At 51.4% G+C, this 17,285-nt stretch overlaps 1 protein-coding gene across 1 annotated transcript; it reads right to left on the reverse strand.

Annotated features, from left to right (window-relative positions):
- Positions 1–10,712: 10,712 nt before the first annotated feature.
- Positions 10,713–16,452, reverse strand: LOC125553898 (AP2-like ethylene-responsive transcription factor AIL7). Its single transcript, XM_048717548.1, has 8 exons — positions 15,934–16,452; positions 15,736–15,818; positions 13,195–13,203; positions 13,009–13,097; positions 12,539–12,612; positions 12,383–12,433; positions 12,208–12,284; positions 10,713–11,508 (listed from the first exon to the last, which is right to left on the reverse strand). Exons 1-8 carry the CDS (start codon positions 16,242–16,244, stop codon positions 11,066–11,068), a joined length of 1,137 nt encoding a protein of 378 aa, XP_048573505.1. The 5' UTR covers positions 16,245–16,452; the 3' UTR covers positions 10,713–11,065.
- Between the last annotated feature and the right edge of the window lie 833 nt (positions 16,453–17,285).

Here is a 17,285-nt window from a genome sequence, read left to right on the forward strand (position 1 = left end):
GAGCTGAAGAGTTGGCACCCTTTGCAATGTTTAACTAACTCCTTGGCGCCATCCAAAGCAGTCGGCCAAAATAAACCATGGCGGAAGGCTTTGGCGACGAGTGATCTTGAGGCCGCATGGTGGCCGCATTCTCCTTGGTGGATGTCTCTGAGGATTGCAATGCCCTTCTCTTACTCGACGCATCGCTGGAGGACTCCAGTGACACTGCGCTTGACGAGCTCTCTGTTGACGATTGTGTATGCTCCGGCTCGGTGTTGGACTTGTCTTGCCTCTACTTCGTCAGCCGGCAGATCTTGGTTTATTAGGAAGTTGAGGATGGATTGACCCCATGACGGAGCTGCGACTTCTTCTATTGCCAAAACGGCTACTGCGACCAGGGCGGGCGGGCTGGGCGGTGAAATGCTGGAGTCGGCCGCCGCCTGTTGTGTTGGTGTAGTCTCCAGGCCGACTACCGCAGTCCCCGAGCTGGGTGAGGTAGTCCCCGGGTCGGGCGTAACTACGGAAGTCCCCGAGCCGCCTGCTGATACCCCCTGGCCGACTATCGAAGTCCCCGGGCCACCTGCTTGGTTCTTTGAGCCGGACCCGGCCGCGTCGGGGTCAGGCGGCACGAAGATGGAATCGGACTCTGGAGATGGCTTGATAGACGGCTTGAGGAGGCGTTGTAGAGAGACGCCGGTTGGTATTGCTTGCCGGGTGGAGCCTATTCGAGCCAGAGCATCAGCTGGCTCATTGTCGGCTCGCGGTACATGGAGGAACTCGCATCCTTCAAAATACCCACTGATCTGCTGAACGAGGAAGCGGTAGCTTGCCATATTTGCGTCCTTGGCATCCCAGTCGCCGGATGATTGCTGGACCACCAAGTCCGAGTCGCCATAACATAGGATCCGGCGAATGCCGAGCTCTTTGGCAAGCCGGAGCCCGTGTATGAGCGCCTCGTACTCGGCTACATTGTTGGAGGCGGCAAAGTGGATTTGCAGCGTGTATCCGAGCTTGTCGCCTATGGGAGAGGTCAGGACGATGCCGGCTCCCAAGCCGGTGCGCATCTTGGACCCATCGAAGTGCATGCGCCAATGAGTGGAGTCGGGAGCCGGCGGCAGGTACTGGGTCTCGGCCCAGTCGACGAGGAAGTCGGCCAATGCTTGGGATTTGACGGCGGTGCGAGGCTGGTAGAAGATCGCGTAAGGGGCCAGCTCGATGGCCCATTTCGCCACCCGGCCAGATGCATCCCGGCTGCCTATGATCTCGGCCAGCGGGGCGGTGCATACAACCGTGATGGGATGCTCTTGGAAGTAGGGCTTCAGCTTCTTGGCGGTGAAGTACACGCCGTAGCACATCTTCTGGTAGTGCAGGTAGTTCTGCTTCGAGGTAGATAGCACCTCGCTCAAATAGTACACCGGCCTCTGGACCGGCTGGGCTCGGCCTTCTTCTGGGCGTTGGACTACGATGACGGTGCTGACCACCCGGCTGGTTGCGGCAATGTAGAGGAGCATGGGCTCTTTCTCAGTCGGCGCCGCCAGGACTGGCGGTGTGGCCAGCATCTTCTTCAGCTCGTGGAAAGCTTGGTCAGCTTGGTCATTCCACTCGAAGTGAGTGGTCTTCTTCATGAGGCGGTAGAGGGGGAGAGCTTTCTCTCCGAGCCGGCTGATGAAGCGGTTTAGGGAGGCCAAGCACCCGGTGAACTTCTGGATGTCTCGAAGCTTGGTGGGAATCGCCATTCTCTCAATGGCCTTGATTTTTACTGGGTTGCATTCGATGCCGCGTTCGGAGACCAGGAAGCCTAGAAGCTGGCCGGCTGGTACTCCGAACTCGCATTTCTCGGGGTTAAGCTTGATTTGGAACCGGCGTAGGTTCTCAAATGTTTCCTTGAGGTCTTCCAGCAAGGTGCCGCGCTTCTCCGTCTTCACCACAATGTCGTCTACATAGACGTGGGCATTTCTGCCGAGTTGCTTGAGGAGGCACTTCTGCATGCAACGCTGAAAAGTGGCACCGGCATTTCTCAAGCCGAATGTCATAGTCAGGTAGCAAAAGGCTCCAAATGGCGTGATGAAGGCGGTCTTCAGGCGGTCTGCCGGATTTAACTTTATCTGGTGATACCCTGAGTAAGCATCCAAGAAACTCAACAGCTCGCATCCGGCCGTGGAGTCTATCACTTGGTCAATCCTTGGTAGGGCAAAGGGATCTTTGGGGCAGGCCTTGTTGAGGCTCGTGTAGTCTATACACATGCTCCACTTGTTGTTTTTCTTTAGCACGAGGACCGGGTTGGCGAGCCACTCCGGAAAGAAAACTTCCATAATGAAGCCGGCTGCCAGAAGCCGGGCTATCTCCTCTCCCACAATCCTGCGTTTCTCCTCCGACAGTCGGCGGAGGGGTTGTTTGACTGGCTTTGCGTCTTCTCGGACGTGTAGTTTGTGCTCGGCGAATTCCTTCGGAACGCCCGGCATGTCCTTGGGGGACCACGCAAAGACGTCCCGATTCTCACGGAGGAAATCGGTGAGCTCGCCTTCCTATTTGCTGTTTAGGTTTGCCCCAATGACGGCAAACCTCTCTAGGTGCTCGGGGTCAAGGGGTATCTTCTTCGTCTCCTTGGCCGGCTGGAAAGATTCTTGAGCATCATGCTCCTTGGGATCAGGGGACAAGGCCGACTGCTTGCCGGCTATGGCCACGACTCGGTCCAACATCTTCTTTTCTTCGGCAATCACAAGGGACTCGGCCAGCCGGCTGCTGGCTGCTGCGCACTCAGAGGACTTCTTGTAATCGCCGGCTACGGTGATGACGCCTTTGGTGCTTGGTATCTTCATCTTGAGGTATGCATAGTGGGGAACTGCCATGAATTTGGCCAAGGCAGGTTGGCCAAGCAATGCATGGTAAGGGCTCTCCAGGTCCACCACTTCAAACCAGACCGCTTCCCGGCGGAAATGCTCCTTGTCCCCAAAAAGTACATCAATCTTGATCTTGCCAATGGGGGCGCAGGACAGGCCGGGTACGATGCCATGGAACACTATCCGAGTAGGCATGAGTTGCTTTGTCTTGACGTTCAGCTTCTCCAGGGTGTCGTGGTACAAGATGTTAATGTTGCTCCCGCCGTCTATCAACACACGGGAGAAGCGGGCGGCGCGTCTGTCCGTTGCAAGGGTGGCATCCAGAACCAACGCATAAGAGCCGGGAGATGGCATCACCTCTGGGTGGTCGGCCCGGCTCCAGCTGATAGGTTTTTCTGACCAGTGCATGTGCTCGGCGGGGTTGGCAGCAACCATGCTGACTTCCTGGTTCTCTCGGCGTTTGCTGTGCCGGTCTTCGGGCTGGCTTGTAAAGATGATATAGGCGGCATGCTCGTCGGGGAACTCATCGTGCACGGCTCCGACTGCGGGCCGAGCGGCCGGCGGCGGCGGAACCGGAGGCGGTGGGCCGGCAGGCGGAGGCGGCACGAGCCCTTCGCCTTTAGAGATTCGGGTGAGCCAGTGGCACTTCCGGGTCGTGTGGTTGGACGGCTTCGCGCCGCTGTGGAACTTGCACGGGGCGTCGAGAGTCTGCTCGTAGGAGAAGGCCGGCTGCCAAGCCGGCTTGCCACCCCTCTGCTTCTTCGATGCGGGCCGCGCTTCGGGCTGCTCGTCTTCGACTGTGGCCACCTGCCGACTGGTGGAGGGCGGCACCGGGCCCTTGCGCTTGTGGTCGTTCGAGTGTGGGCGTCGACCGGAATCCCCGGCCGGCGTCTTGGGCGCCGGGTTGAGTACTTTTCCGGACGCGTCTACCCGGAGCTCGGTCTTCATTGAGTCGGCGGTGGCGTACTTGTCCGCTATGTCCAGAAGCTCGTCAAGGGTAGTCGCCTCATCACAGAGAAGCTTGTGCTTGAGGAGGGTGCCTTCTCGGCACCCGGCCGTGAAGTATTCTATGGCCTGCACCTCGTGCACCCCTTTTCAAGAGTTGCGGAGCTCGGCCCAACGCGTGAGGTAGTCGCGAGTTGACTCGGCGGGGCCTTGTACGCACAAGGAGAGCTGTCTGGGCTTGGGATCCCACTTGTAGGTGCTGGTGAAGTTGCGGACGAAAGCTTCTGTGAAATCTAGCCAACTGTTGATGCTGCGTGGTTTGAGGCTGTTGAGCCAGGTCCGCGCCGTGCCTTGCAGCATGAGGGGCACGTACTTCACGGCAACGCGCCGGTTGCCGTTGGCTTTGCTAACCGCCGTGGAGTAGTCGATCAACCAATCTTCCGGCTTCACGGAGCCGTTGTACTTGGGCGTGTCTCTTGGGAGCGAGAATCCTTTGGGGAAGGGCTCGTCGCGGATGCGGGGGCCGAAGCAAGGCAGACCGACATCGTCTTCTTCTTCCAGCGCCAGGGATCGCGCCAGGCGGTCGATCCGATGGCGGGCGTCATTTTCGCCGACTCCTTCGCGGCGACCTAGTCGGCCGCTGAGAGTCGGATGCGCCACAGGCGGAGGGGTGGGATATCTCTCTCCACGGGGCCGAGGCGGAGGCGGGTTGCCCTGCCACTCCACGGCCCGAGGGTGGCCTTCTGCGTCTTGCTCGATGGAGATCCGGGTTTGGCTTCGGCTGGCAGCCGGCTCTTTCTCGCGCCGCGCGCGGTCTCTACCCGCAGTCGGCGTCCGGGACGTCGCGCCGTGATCTCGGCGCGGGGAGGGCTTTCCGCGCGGGCGTCGGCTTCGTGCCGCTGCGCGGCTGCATCGATCAGCTGCTGGATGCGTCGGGTCATGTGGGGGAGTTCTTCGGCCCCCAGTCCGTCTAGCTCGTCTACGGCCGCCTGGGCGACGCGCAGGTTCTCGAGTGGAGTGGCGTAGACTGGGCGGTTGACTCCTAACGTGTCGGCAACGACAGCGCCACGCTGTCTGACAACGCCGACCCGGCTGGGCCCGCCTGGGGGCGGCGTGCCAAAGGCGGCGCGGTCGGCCTCGCATCGGTGGGCCTCAGCGAGGCGTCTCATGGAAACCAACTTCCGGCCCTCCGCGAGGAGGGCGAGGCGGCGAGCCTCCAGTGCTTCAGCGTCGGCATCGGCCGGGAGGGGGATGGACAAGTCGTGGACCGCCGCGTGCGGGGCATCGTGGGCGCTCTCATCAGCAGCGTCGTTGTGGCCGATGACCATCACCTCGGTGGTGACAGCGTCGCAGCCATCGGCTCAGGGAAGCGGGTCGTTGTAGATCGTGACGTTGGTGGGGAAGGTGTCGAATGAGGCCGTGTCGGAGTCGACAGGCATCGGACCGGTGGAGCCAACCGACTCCAAGTCCACAGCAGGCTCGCCGGAGACATGGAGCCGGCCGAGGAGGTTGACGAGGTGGTCGGTGCCCGCACTGGAGGCGAGCTCGTCGGAGATGAGGGTCTTGTCGAGGAGATCAGCGAGGCTGCTCGCTGTGCAGGCGTTGGTGATGCCTTGCAGCGCGTCGTGGCAAGCGCCATCGGGCGTGCCAGGCTGGCTACGCTCGCGGGGGAGGAAGAGGGTTCCCGTCTAGAACAGGTCTCCGGACGACGGTGCACCATGCCCCACGGTGGGCGCCAAATGTTGGATGGTAGGTGCGACATATGCCAACGGGTGGCTTATCATTGTGGGAGCCAGTAAGACGTCGCCGGTGCCTGGAAACGGGATGAGGCGAAGACATGCACGCCGGTGAATCTTACCCAGCTTCGGGGCTCTCCGTGGAGATAACACCCCTACTGCTGCTCTGCGGGGTCGCCGCATGGTCACTAGATGAACAAGTAGCTACACGATGCTCCTTGAGCTGTTTGGCGAGAGGAGGAAGAAGGGCTCTGCTTGCTCTCTTCTCCTCCCTACGTGGTGTCTAAAACTAGCAGGGATCCATCTCCCTTTGCATGGATGCCCCAGGGGGTTTATATAGGCCTACCCCCCGGGGGTACAATGGTAATCCGGCTGGGCGCGGGGCCCAGCCGTCTGTGTCTTCGCTCTCCGGCTTCTGCGCCGGCTGCTGGGGCCCGCCGGCTGGTGGGTCCCGTCGGCTACCGGCTCCTTGGTCGACAGGCAGGCCCCACTGTCCAGGGCCTTGTCGGTGGCTGGTTACTGTTGCTCAATCTTGGTGACGAGGGCTTTGCCGAGGTCAGCGTGGCTACAGTGCTGCCGTCCGGCGGGTGACCACTGTAGCCTCACCGCGTCTTGTCTCCTTAATGAGGCGTCTCCTTCGAGGGGGTGGCAAGCCGGCTGGAGAGAGCCAGCTCTGTCTTGGGCCGACTGGGGGAGGCCAGGCCGCCTTCGGGTGTCTCTTTGCCCGAAGGGGCCCACCGCCCGTGGCCGTACTGGTAGCCCGTCGTGGATGACATCAGGGTCAACGTGGCAACAGTGCTGCGCCGGACGGGTCATGGCCACCCGTACGGCGCACTGTGCCAGGCGCGCTCCGGGATTCGGGGGTGGCAGGCTTCACTGTAGCCACGCCCCGTCACATTGCCGTTATGTGGATGCAGACTTCGAGGGTACGGTCTTGACCGCTTTATGGGAGCCGGCTCCTTGGAGTCGGCCTTCTCGCAGCCGGCTCCTCGGAGCCGGCCCTCCCGCGGCTTTTTTCATGAGGGCTGAAGTCGGGCCGCCTTTCAATAGCCGACTTGGGAGACAGCCGGCCAGGGGAAGGCGGCCCCATGTTTTGGATTCTTAAGAGCCGGATCGGTTCGTAATTTTTTCAGAAAAGCCAGGGGGAGCCGACTAAGCTACCCGTGGTCACTTAATCCAACACTTACATTTCTTTTAGTAGTAGAAATAACCCCTATCACCTCCTAGGTTTACGTACGCAGACGTCCTTCCGACATACCACGTGATATGTATGCTTGAGTGCATCCCCTTCCCAGAAAAACACGATCGAACTTTGTCAAATTGCTGGTGATTACCATCGCCTAAGCACCAATGGACGTGGAATTGGTCCTTTTTTTCATTTGGGTCGGGCGTCAAAATTGGTCCACTTTTTGTAGGACCAACGTTTGCTCTCGTCCATGAAATTCTGGACCACACGCCCAATGGGCCGACCCATTTGGTCCGCCTCGCCTTTTTCCCAACAAACAAATATATGTGCATACCAAACATATTTAGATTGCTCGAATGAAACCGGAATTTCATGCCACCATCCATGTCAGCATACAAAATAATCTTCATCGTCAGCCATAATTTAGAATTCATGTTGGCACACCGATGCCGACACACATGCCAACACGGCACACACACATGCCGACATACAAAAATAATCGCGTCTTGGCCGTAGTTAATGCATCTCGGCCAAACATGAAGATGATCATGCTTCACGCAAGCTCGAGCATCTCCTTTTGCTTCTTCTCGAACCAAGCTCCTTTTGGGGGGGGCATCTTGATCAAGTTCACTTCCCTGATCTCCACCTTCCTTCGAGATTAACGTGAGTTTCATCTCATTTGCTCTTGTCTAGGCATTGGTCTCATCGATCTTGAGCTTCTTCTTTTGTATGTAAAAAAGATCTTCATTTGCTCCTCTTTCTCTGGGCGTTTCCTCTCTTCTCTCTTCTCAATTGACACCCTCTTTTGGGTCATGAACCCCTTCAAGGCGATTGTCGAAGCATCACGCTTTTCGTCCACCTTGGAATTGGTCTTCCCCTCGCCGCTTCTTACCTTCACTTGGTTCGGCCACCGATGAAGGCCCCCCCACCTTTCTTTTGGGCGGCATATGGCTCCTTAAACTTGGAGCACTCACAAATCATAGTCCAACAATGGGTCAATGTGAATGGCTTGTTCCTATCTTGAGCCTTAAAGATTTCCAAAGTTTGAAAAGCCTACACATGAAGATGAAAAGCAAGAACATACATTTATCCTTTGCGTCCCAGTGGATTGGTCGGCGATAGGGGTGGCACTGAGATCAAAGGGGAGGCACCACCTAGACATCGACACATACTCGCCCGTTTTCGGCGAGCCATCCCGAGGCGACACGGAGAAGCGGGACGCAGCCGGTTCATGTTTGGGACGGTACCCATACATTGGTGGCGTTGTCGACATGCATTATGACTCCGGAAGCTTGGGTGGGCGGGCCGCTAATGAGCCCATGCTGGTCGCGGCAGCGGCGGCGAGAAGGGTCGGTCCTTGCTACCATAGAATGAGGAGGGCCTGTGACGCGCTTTGGCGATGAGGGCATCACTCTCAATGGCAGCGGACTGGGCCTAAGTGGTTGCGGCCATAGCGGCTTCTTTTTTGCCTTCTCATTCTTTTTCCGGACCGCCCTCTTCAACATCTCGGCGCTCTTCTCCTCCGGGGTGCACTTCTTCTTCGGTTTCTTCGAGCCAATGGCACGAGCGGCCACAATGGGGGCGGTGGCAGGATTGGGCACACCGGCCATGGTGGGAGGGTGGGAGGGTTTTGGGAGAGAGGGTGTGATGGTGTGCCACAGACGGGCGGGCTAGAGGAGGACATGGGAAGGATGTCGCGGTTGTCCGCACAGAAGCAAACCCGACCCTAGTTTGGGCCGAAAATGGGTCCAAGCGGACATCCCTCCATTTGCGTCGGCGCGTTGGGCCACGTTTTTGCATATGCATTTTCCATAAGTGGATTTTAGAATGAGTTTATAATGAGTTTGTGCTTGAGGAGGAGCATGTGACGGTTGACGGTGTTGATGACTCCGGCCATGGTGTGGAGGCACATGAAAATGAAGCTTGAAAGAACTGGAGGTTAAAATGGGCCGAGATAATGTGGGATAACAGAGGTAACACATGGATCTGAAGCAGTAGAAGACAAGAATGATGAACTTGCCTGCTAATTCGGTATTAATGAACTTTCCCACTAAGCCATGTTGAGCCATGTGTTTGTTAGTTTGTAATGCAATTTATTAGTAGCTAGAACAAACAACCATTTGTTTAGTACTACCTATGTATTGTATTGTATGGTAAGGTCACCACTACGAGAAATAGTGACCACAACATTAGGCCGGGAGCAACCAAACGTCATCTTTTGCATCTTCACAACTATGATAATCAATTGCTATCAACGAAACACCATGCACCATACGACCTTGTGATGTAATGCAGGCAACCAAACAATGTGCATAATATGGTCTATAGCCTGTATTTACTTAGATTGAGCCAAACCACACATGCAAATTTGCCAATATAACCAAACAGGATGATAGAGCACTTGGCTAGATTCTGGAAGGATACTTGGCTGGGGAGATACATCTAGCCTTACAATATCCATCGCTTTATAATATTATACTGCGTAAAGGCACATTTGTCAGTACAATATTATGTTCGGTTCCCCTAAATACATAGTTCAGGTGGGCACTGGTTGGGAAACGATGGGATTGGTGGCTGCATTTACGTTCTAGGTTGATGGAGATCAACTTGTCTAATTAGCTAGATGTATTCCGATGGACCCTTTCTGTGTTTCGGGCATGTTTTTCATTAAATCTATGTATGTGGACTTGATTAATAATGGATCAATCATCGGGTCTATCAATATCAGAAAAACAAAGGTGCCTTTAAAAATCATGATTTTTATGTAGTTTGTGCATAAGGGAGTGATTCTAACAAATTTGAAAAAATGTAGGTGGAAAGAGAGTAAATGGTTTTTCTTATGACCACGAGGAAACAATTCAACATTTATTTCTCACATGACCACTAGCTAAATTATTATGCCGAAGAACATGTGTCTTTTAATGTACCTTCACCTAACATTATCTTCAATATGTTAGATAACTGGTTAGGTAGGGTTGAGCCTAGTATAATGACACATTCATGTGGAAGTTTGTGCATTAATTTGAGTTATTTGGAACTGTTGAAATGATTGTGTATTTAACATGACAAATATCACAAAAAAATTCAAGTCCGTTGCGCATCTGGATGGATTCGTATGTGGTCATTATTACTACATCATGCAGAAGTGAGAGAGAGTCTATGGTCTTTGGAGGCAATCAACGGGAGATGATAGCACAAGCTGTATGTGGTCATTATTACTACATCATGCAGAAGTGAGAGAGTCTATGGTCTTTGGAGGTAATCAATGGGAGATGATAGTACATGCTACATATAGCCGATTTGAATGAAGGTCCAATAATAGAATAAATGTTTAGGCCTCTTTCGATTCATAGGATAGGATTATCGTAAGAATAGAAATTTTGTAGGAAATGAGATGTCATGTATCCCAAATCCTATGAGTAGGAATAGGAAATGAGATGTCATTTGGTTGACACCAAAGGAATTTTTCCATTGAGTCTAGGCTCATTTTTATTTTCCTACGAAATATGAAGGATAGAAACCAATTATATGTAGGAATAGGAATCAATTTCTATGAACCAAAGGGCTCTAAAGAAAAAAATTCTATAAGAATCCTATCCTGTAAAATTCCTATGAAATTTCTCCAAACCAAAGGAGATCTTAGGTTGCCGGTTATTTGTTTACTTTCTTGTTATTGATTAGCTACTTAAGATGTTATTCATACCTTCAGACTACTCGTTTAAAATAGAGGTGATCCTCCTTTTGGTAAGAAGAATGACGGAATACTGTGAAGGGAACAGAAGGTAAACAACATACAGTTTTGCTAAAGCATATCTAGATGTGTCATAAGTATTGCACATTTAAGACCTATGTCATTGATTTTACGTCAAGATTCGTATGGATATTTTTCTTTTCTTTTCTTTTTCTCTTTATACTTGATTCACTCACTTAGATGTGTAATAACTAGAGGATGTGCTCTAGACACACCCACATACATAACATCTGCCAACATGTACCACTTGTCCACTCCTTGTTCAAAAGAAGCCATCGACTAAAACTAGATAACTTAGCATGTCATTCTGAGGTGCGCCATAAACCTCTTCAAGGAACAGCAGCCCACATACCGCTGCTACCGTCCTTGGAGCTTCTTTCGCCCTGCTACCGCTATCACTTGCCAGGAGCAGCATCTACTCAAGTTCGCTAACTGTCTTAATAACCTTGACACATAGAAGAGGACAGCTGGAACCAAGCGGCACCAGCAACTATACCCTAGAGTATGTTCAGGTGGTGAGTTCCAAACCAGCAACGGCAAAATATCACCTCCGTCCCAGCTACCCAGCCAAAACATCGCTGCACTTGCTCGCATCTCCAAAAGCACAGGCCCTTTGAGAGCCCAGAGACTACACAGCCGAGTTGGCCAGCTGAAGGATGCCACCAGCCACTTCCACCTTGCTGTCAAGCTGCACCTTCTGCTCCACGTCGCCGAAGGGCCAGTAGAAGCTGGGCTCCCCAAAGCTGTAGCTCGAAAGCGGCAGAGCATGCAGGGGCTCAGAGGCCTGGAGCTGCAGAAGGCCGTGGAGGACGTAAGGTGGCACTTGCACGTCACTGCACGACTGCTGGGGAATCGGAGGAGCCGAGGACACGAAGGTAATCTCGCCTTGCGCTTCTGGTGCTGCTGCCGCTGTTGGCTTGTGGCTGCTCATCCGCCTCCCGTTGACCGGAAGGTCGCTGCAGGCGATCGCCTCCAGGTTGTACCGGCTGGGCTCGAAGTTGGTGACGGCATTGTCGCCCCTGAACTTCAGCGCTGCGATGTCGTACGCCTCCGCCGCTTCTTCTTCGGTTGCTGAAAAGAGCAATTTGGTTTAGTTCCAAATGAGCTGAGCCAATCAATCATTACAGTATGGTATGCATCACAGAAGAACAGAGCAGAAGAGCTTGCATGATGCAACACCATAATGACATTCAGAGCTATCTGTATAACTGCAACGAACTGTTGACGGTGAACATTTTTTTTAGCAATTTAAAGGAACTCATATCAATGCTAACGGTAGTATTAGATCTAAAGTTCATGTCTTAGCATGAGAGACACAACGGTCTCTTACTCTCTGTTCATGAAAACTGGTTAATAGGACCATTTTTTTTTTTTGAAAAGGAGGAAAACCTCCGGCCTCAGCACCGATAGATGCATACGGCCATATTATTAAGAAGCACAAGAAGGTCTTAAGTTCCAATGCTGCTCATAGTCCGAGCAAATAGAAAAATATAAATAAGTCTGTAACGTGCCACACTCGGCGAAAACGCTCCACATCCGGCAATCAAGAATAGACCACGATGCCTAGACACCTAGCCTATTATTAAGTCGCCATCCAAATCGGCTGAAGATAGTCCGTGCTACCGTCTCCCAGCGGTTAATAGGACCATAGACCCCATGTATAAGCAATGCCCAGTCTGCACTACATTGTAGTACATGCAAGGCTACATTCCCTCGAGATCTCTTTGGAATGAAGAGAGATATCACAGTTAGTCAACTAGAGGCGCTTACCGAAAGTTCCCAGGTACAAGTCCTTGTTGCCTGCAACACGGCCAATTCTTGCCTGCCAGCGTCCATGTTGGTGGTGCCTGACAAAGCATATCACTATCAGGGACTAGGTCGAGCAGATTTTAACTGACGCGCAACATATTGATCAAACTGATGGATTCCTATAGTTGAAAATTACCTTGTGACACCTCTGTACACCGATGCACCCCTAGAGAAGCCACTGCTCTTCCTGCAGATTTACACCAGACAGTTTTCTTTTTAGGATCACCAAGCAGACAGTTGTAAGCACAAAACATGATGCCTGACATGAATGTGAGAAGTTATAAACACCAACCTCCTCAGTGAAGCTACAAGCTCGTGCCTGCTCATGTTTTGCATCTCCTCAAGCTCTCTGATGTAGTTTTCTTTCTGTAAAGCGAAGAAACTCAATGTTAGTTAAGCAAAAATTGCTGAGTTCAGAACCAGCATAATTATTATTTTTAAGGAAAAGGAACCATTTAGCACAACAGAATAAAACTGACACTCCCCGCAAAAAAAAAGGAATAAAACTGACACATAATTCCAATTGTTGACAATGGAATGTAAATACAATATATTGCACAAATAAACTTAGCAATATGAGGTGCATCTAAGAAAAAATATGCAAGTCGTCAACGGCACAAAAGACTTTGAATTTATGTCTTCCATCTTTACCATGACATGAGTTCAGAGAGGTGATAGGATAACATGGAAGTATTCAAAGCAAGGATAGAAGAAACACATACATCAATACCTATTAGAGAAGGAGGGAAGGATGACACTTACAGGGAAATTAGTAGTAGCATTGACACCCCAGTATTTCAGAGCAGCAAGATCATATGCCCTAGCAGCCCTATCTTCTTTTTCATAGCCACCTGCATAGTACCAAACATTGCTTTTAAGTTTCTACCAGATGTGATGCTTAAAAGACAGGACACACTAATATAAAAGGTAGGAGGTAACTGTTCATACCCAAGTAAACTGAATAATAGTCCCCGCATAGTCGCCAGATTAGCAAGCATAAAAATGGTAGACAATACAAGCCAAGTTAGTTCGAAGTGATAAGAGAAGAGAAAAAACAAATAAATGCATAGAGAAAACATGCATAACTATCATGTGATTCTTATAAAGAAAATAGATGCACCGCGCTTAATCCGCGCCTAACTGAGCAAAATATTCACTTAGTTATGATTGTGTTGCCTACCATGGACACGTCAAGACACCATTAATTAAAATCAAGTACCCATTGTGACCTGAAGTTGGTTACTTACAAATAGACAGCATGTTCCTGTATTACGTAGATGCTCGTTAACAACATTGACATGCAATCTAAGCTAAATTGAAACAGAGAAAAAAATACTCTTCTGAATTTATGCTTATAGTAGTAGTATCCAAGCTATGCTACCTTACAAAACTCAATGTTGGGGATATCGCTTATCGGGAACTTATCGGTCGACCCATGATAAGGGGTAAATCGGCCAGTTTATCGGCATATCGGCCGATTTATCCCCATATTGGCAGATTTATCGGCCGATTTATCTTATCGGTCTGACAGCGGTAAGCGATAAATCGGCCGATTTATCGGCATATCGGAAGATATCTTGAACAGTGATCTAGAGTAGTGGCTCCTCTAGACAACATAGGATGCAATGTGCACATTTCAACTCAGAGAATATTAATTTCCAAACATAATTTCCTAAATGCAACATAGTGCTCCTACTTGAACTGCATGCATGGGTTCCTGGTCTGGTAGACAAGAACATGAGTCATGCACCATGCACACACAGAAGTGGCAAGACCAAGAGATGATCTGTACATAGAATGAAGTAAGCAGAACATTTACGGGTGGCGGATAAGAGGATTTTGACAGCGAGTATGCAACATAAAAGAAGGTTGCTCAACGTATTGAAGTATCCACAATAACAATAATGAAAAGAGGGGGGAGTTAAGTTTAGCAATCTGCCAAATTCTTTCGAAAACACTAGAATGAAATAAAAAATCATAATTAGTAACATTTAAAACCATGAAATATGTTCACTTTGACTGGCAATATTTCCTGACCATGTGCGCCTGCACAATATTTATACATTTTAAATTAAATGATTGCAAGCCGAAGAAACATACTAACAAAAAAACGAGTCTGAAGATCATTATCCCAAAATGTACATTTAGTAAGAGTACCACCCTGGTTTGAAACTAAAGATTTCAGGAGTAACAGATTCATTACATTTGGTCTGATTCTCTAATTAGGCATCTGTAATTAGTTCAAGTTTGAACTAAATACTAGTGAGCACATAAACTGAAACTACTAGAACTCGTTCATTGGACCTATATAGCAGGCAACCTATTAGAACTACTACTTGTTATAGCAAATTACTGGCAGAAAGGAGCATATACCAAACGGTAAGCAGACCCCAGGCACTAATGTTTGATTAGCTTTCCTACCAAAAATGTAGTGATCGAACATAAGTGGCCTGGGCAGTTTGCAGGCTGCGTGCATGATGCAGAAGGCCAAATATGGGAAATGCACGGCCATGCGCCAAACATGTTTTGCTTGGACTGGAGTACATCAAAATTTATCTCTAGTGCAAATGTGAGTACAAACAAGCCTCGCGTATATATCTACTTGTACAACCGAGTGTAGGGCCACACACGTATATACAACAAAACTGTGCTGATCATCAACAAGGAGCGGGACAAAACTTTGGGTCGTTGCTGCCTGCTAGCTTAGCTGTGCCCTTGCTTGCTTGCTGGCGTCGCAAAAGTGGTCAGACGTGCATGCCATGCATGCCCATTTCAAAATTCGAAAACCCCTCGACCTCAAGAGGCTGGCAGATGAAAACAAAAAACAGATTGCTGGCAGATGAACGCAAACAGAAAAGAAGAAAGACTTGCAGCGGAAGAAGAAAGAAGCTGACCCACCCCACGCACGCATGAATGAACTCGCTGGAAACAGAAGACCCGGAAAAAGGCAAAAGGCTGCGTGCTCACTGTACTTGCAACTTGCAAGCTGGCATAAACTGCCGCCTGCCCACGCCAAGATTAATCGTATTGTTGTCCAGGGAAACAAATCTTTACCCCGGTTAATTGTTTCAGCTAGCGCGCTCTCTCTCTCTCTCTCCCAAAGACAATCGAAATCGTACTACTACTACTACTAGACATTGGTATTGCCCCGAGAAATACGAGAGGAAGAAGGAGAGAGAAAGAAGGCGGTCAAAGAGGTGGTGGTGGTGGGTCCGCAGCGAATCCGGGCGAGCGAGTAGTCTACCTCGCCATCATCATACACGGAGATGGCTGTCACCTCACGCACGCAGCACGCGACGTCTCTCTCTACCTCTCTTCACTCCCGAAACGGCGGCACGACATCCCATCGGGTCCTCCTTTTACCCCCCGTACGTACGCGAAAGATCCGAAGCCGCAAGCAAACCAAGATATAAATAATCGCCACCGTCGATGTTCAGATTAGCGGCGAGATTATGTGCTGGTTTAAGCCGGGGATCATGAGATGGTCACCTTGGCGTCCCTTGCGTTTCTGGCCCTCGCGGCGGCACGTGTTGTCCCACAGGTGCGCCTCGTACCGTTTGGTCCACCGGTGCCTGCGCTCGCATCGCACGTGTTAGTTAATACTAGTATGACTACTACTTTGGGGAGGGAGTGCTAATTAATCACACTCCTTAACCACACTTATCAGTTATCACTCGCTAAGCATACCTGGTCACCCCGCGGTAGCACGACGTCCTTTGGCCGGAGCTCGGCGTCAGTGGCAGCGCCGCGGCCAGCGCGGAGGAGCTCCCGGTGGTCTCCACGGGCGCCGCGACGGCCAGGTCCGTGGAGGCGTGGACGTCGTTGCGGGAGGACGCGAGGAGGAGGCGCCCCGGGTCGGCGCCGAGAGGAGGAGGAAGCGGAGGCGGGGCGGTGGCGAAGAAGTCGTCGGCGGAGAAGCCGTCGAAGGGGAAGAGTACCGCGTCGGACAGGTCCGTCACGGGAAGCGAGGCGGAGCCGTTCGTCGGCGGCGACATCATCACCCACCGATCACACACACACAACACAACCTGGGTCCTAGGGCTTTGAATGGGGTTTGACGTGAGGGGGAGCAAAAGGGGGCCGGGAAAGAGGGCGGCGCTGGCCAGGGACACGGAAGCGGGGGCGGAGGAAAGGAGGAGACGGGAGGCTCCGTCGTATTTATAGGGGAGGCGGGTGATAATGACGGGCGAGACGGTCGCGCACTTCTCCTCTCGTCTGGTCTTCTTCTTCTTCAACCAAAGTGCGGTGGGGACTACGGAATTGGAGTTGGAATGGAAGGGGAGGATGGGCGGTGGGGCAGCGCTGTGCTGTGCTGTTTTGTCCCTACTGCCTTTTGTTCGCGAGTTCCAGCACTGGTCTCCGCGCGGCGGTTTCCGTTTTAATATTTGAAAATCAGAGTTGGCAGCGTCGATGGTGGAATGCGAATGGATATGCATCAAAATTTCAGAAATGACCCATCGACGTAAGGGGATTCAAGAATGGGAGCGAGCCCCGTCCACGTGTGTTCTCTCTGTCTGACAGGAGAGGAAAAACAGTTGATCGTAGAAAAAAAGGGAAATGAAAACAGCCTACGTACCTTATAGCTTAAGAAATGGGAAATGGGGTAAAACATGCTGTTCGGTCAAACCTTTTCTCCGGCCAGACGTTTTTAAAAGTATAAGTTAAACTTGCTGGTAGGGATGGCAATAGGTAGGGTATGGGCGGGTACAACCGCCTTCTACCAAAATCCATACCCACGAAAAATTTCTGTACCCAGCCATTTCAATATTTATGGGCATAAATTGGCACCCAAGCCCATACCCATCGGGTATCTAGTGGATATAATATATAGCATTTAAAATTTTAAAATACAGAGAAATGGGTTTAAACTTCAAGTGATCATGGACGAGTAGTATATCACTAACACAGACTACTATGGTGGGTGGCCTCTTGAAGGCATCAAGGGAGTATGAGTGACGGTTAATAGAAAGCCGGTACAGTGGGAGGTCATGCTGGGAATGGGGAATAGCTGGATCGAGCGTTGGATAGGAGTCTGGTAG

The sequence above is a fragment of the Triticum urartu genome, chromosome 4 (genome assembly GCF_003073215.2).
Source record: "Triticum urartu cultivar G1812 chromosome 4, Tu2.1, whole genome shotgun sequence".
Lineage (NCBI taxonomy): Eukaryota > Viridiplantae > Streptophyta > Magnoliopsida > Poales > Poaceae > Triticum > Triticum urartu.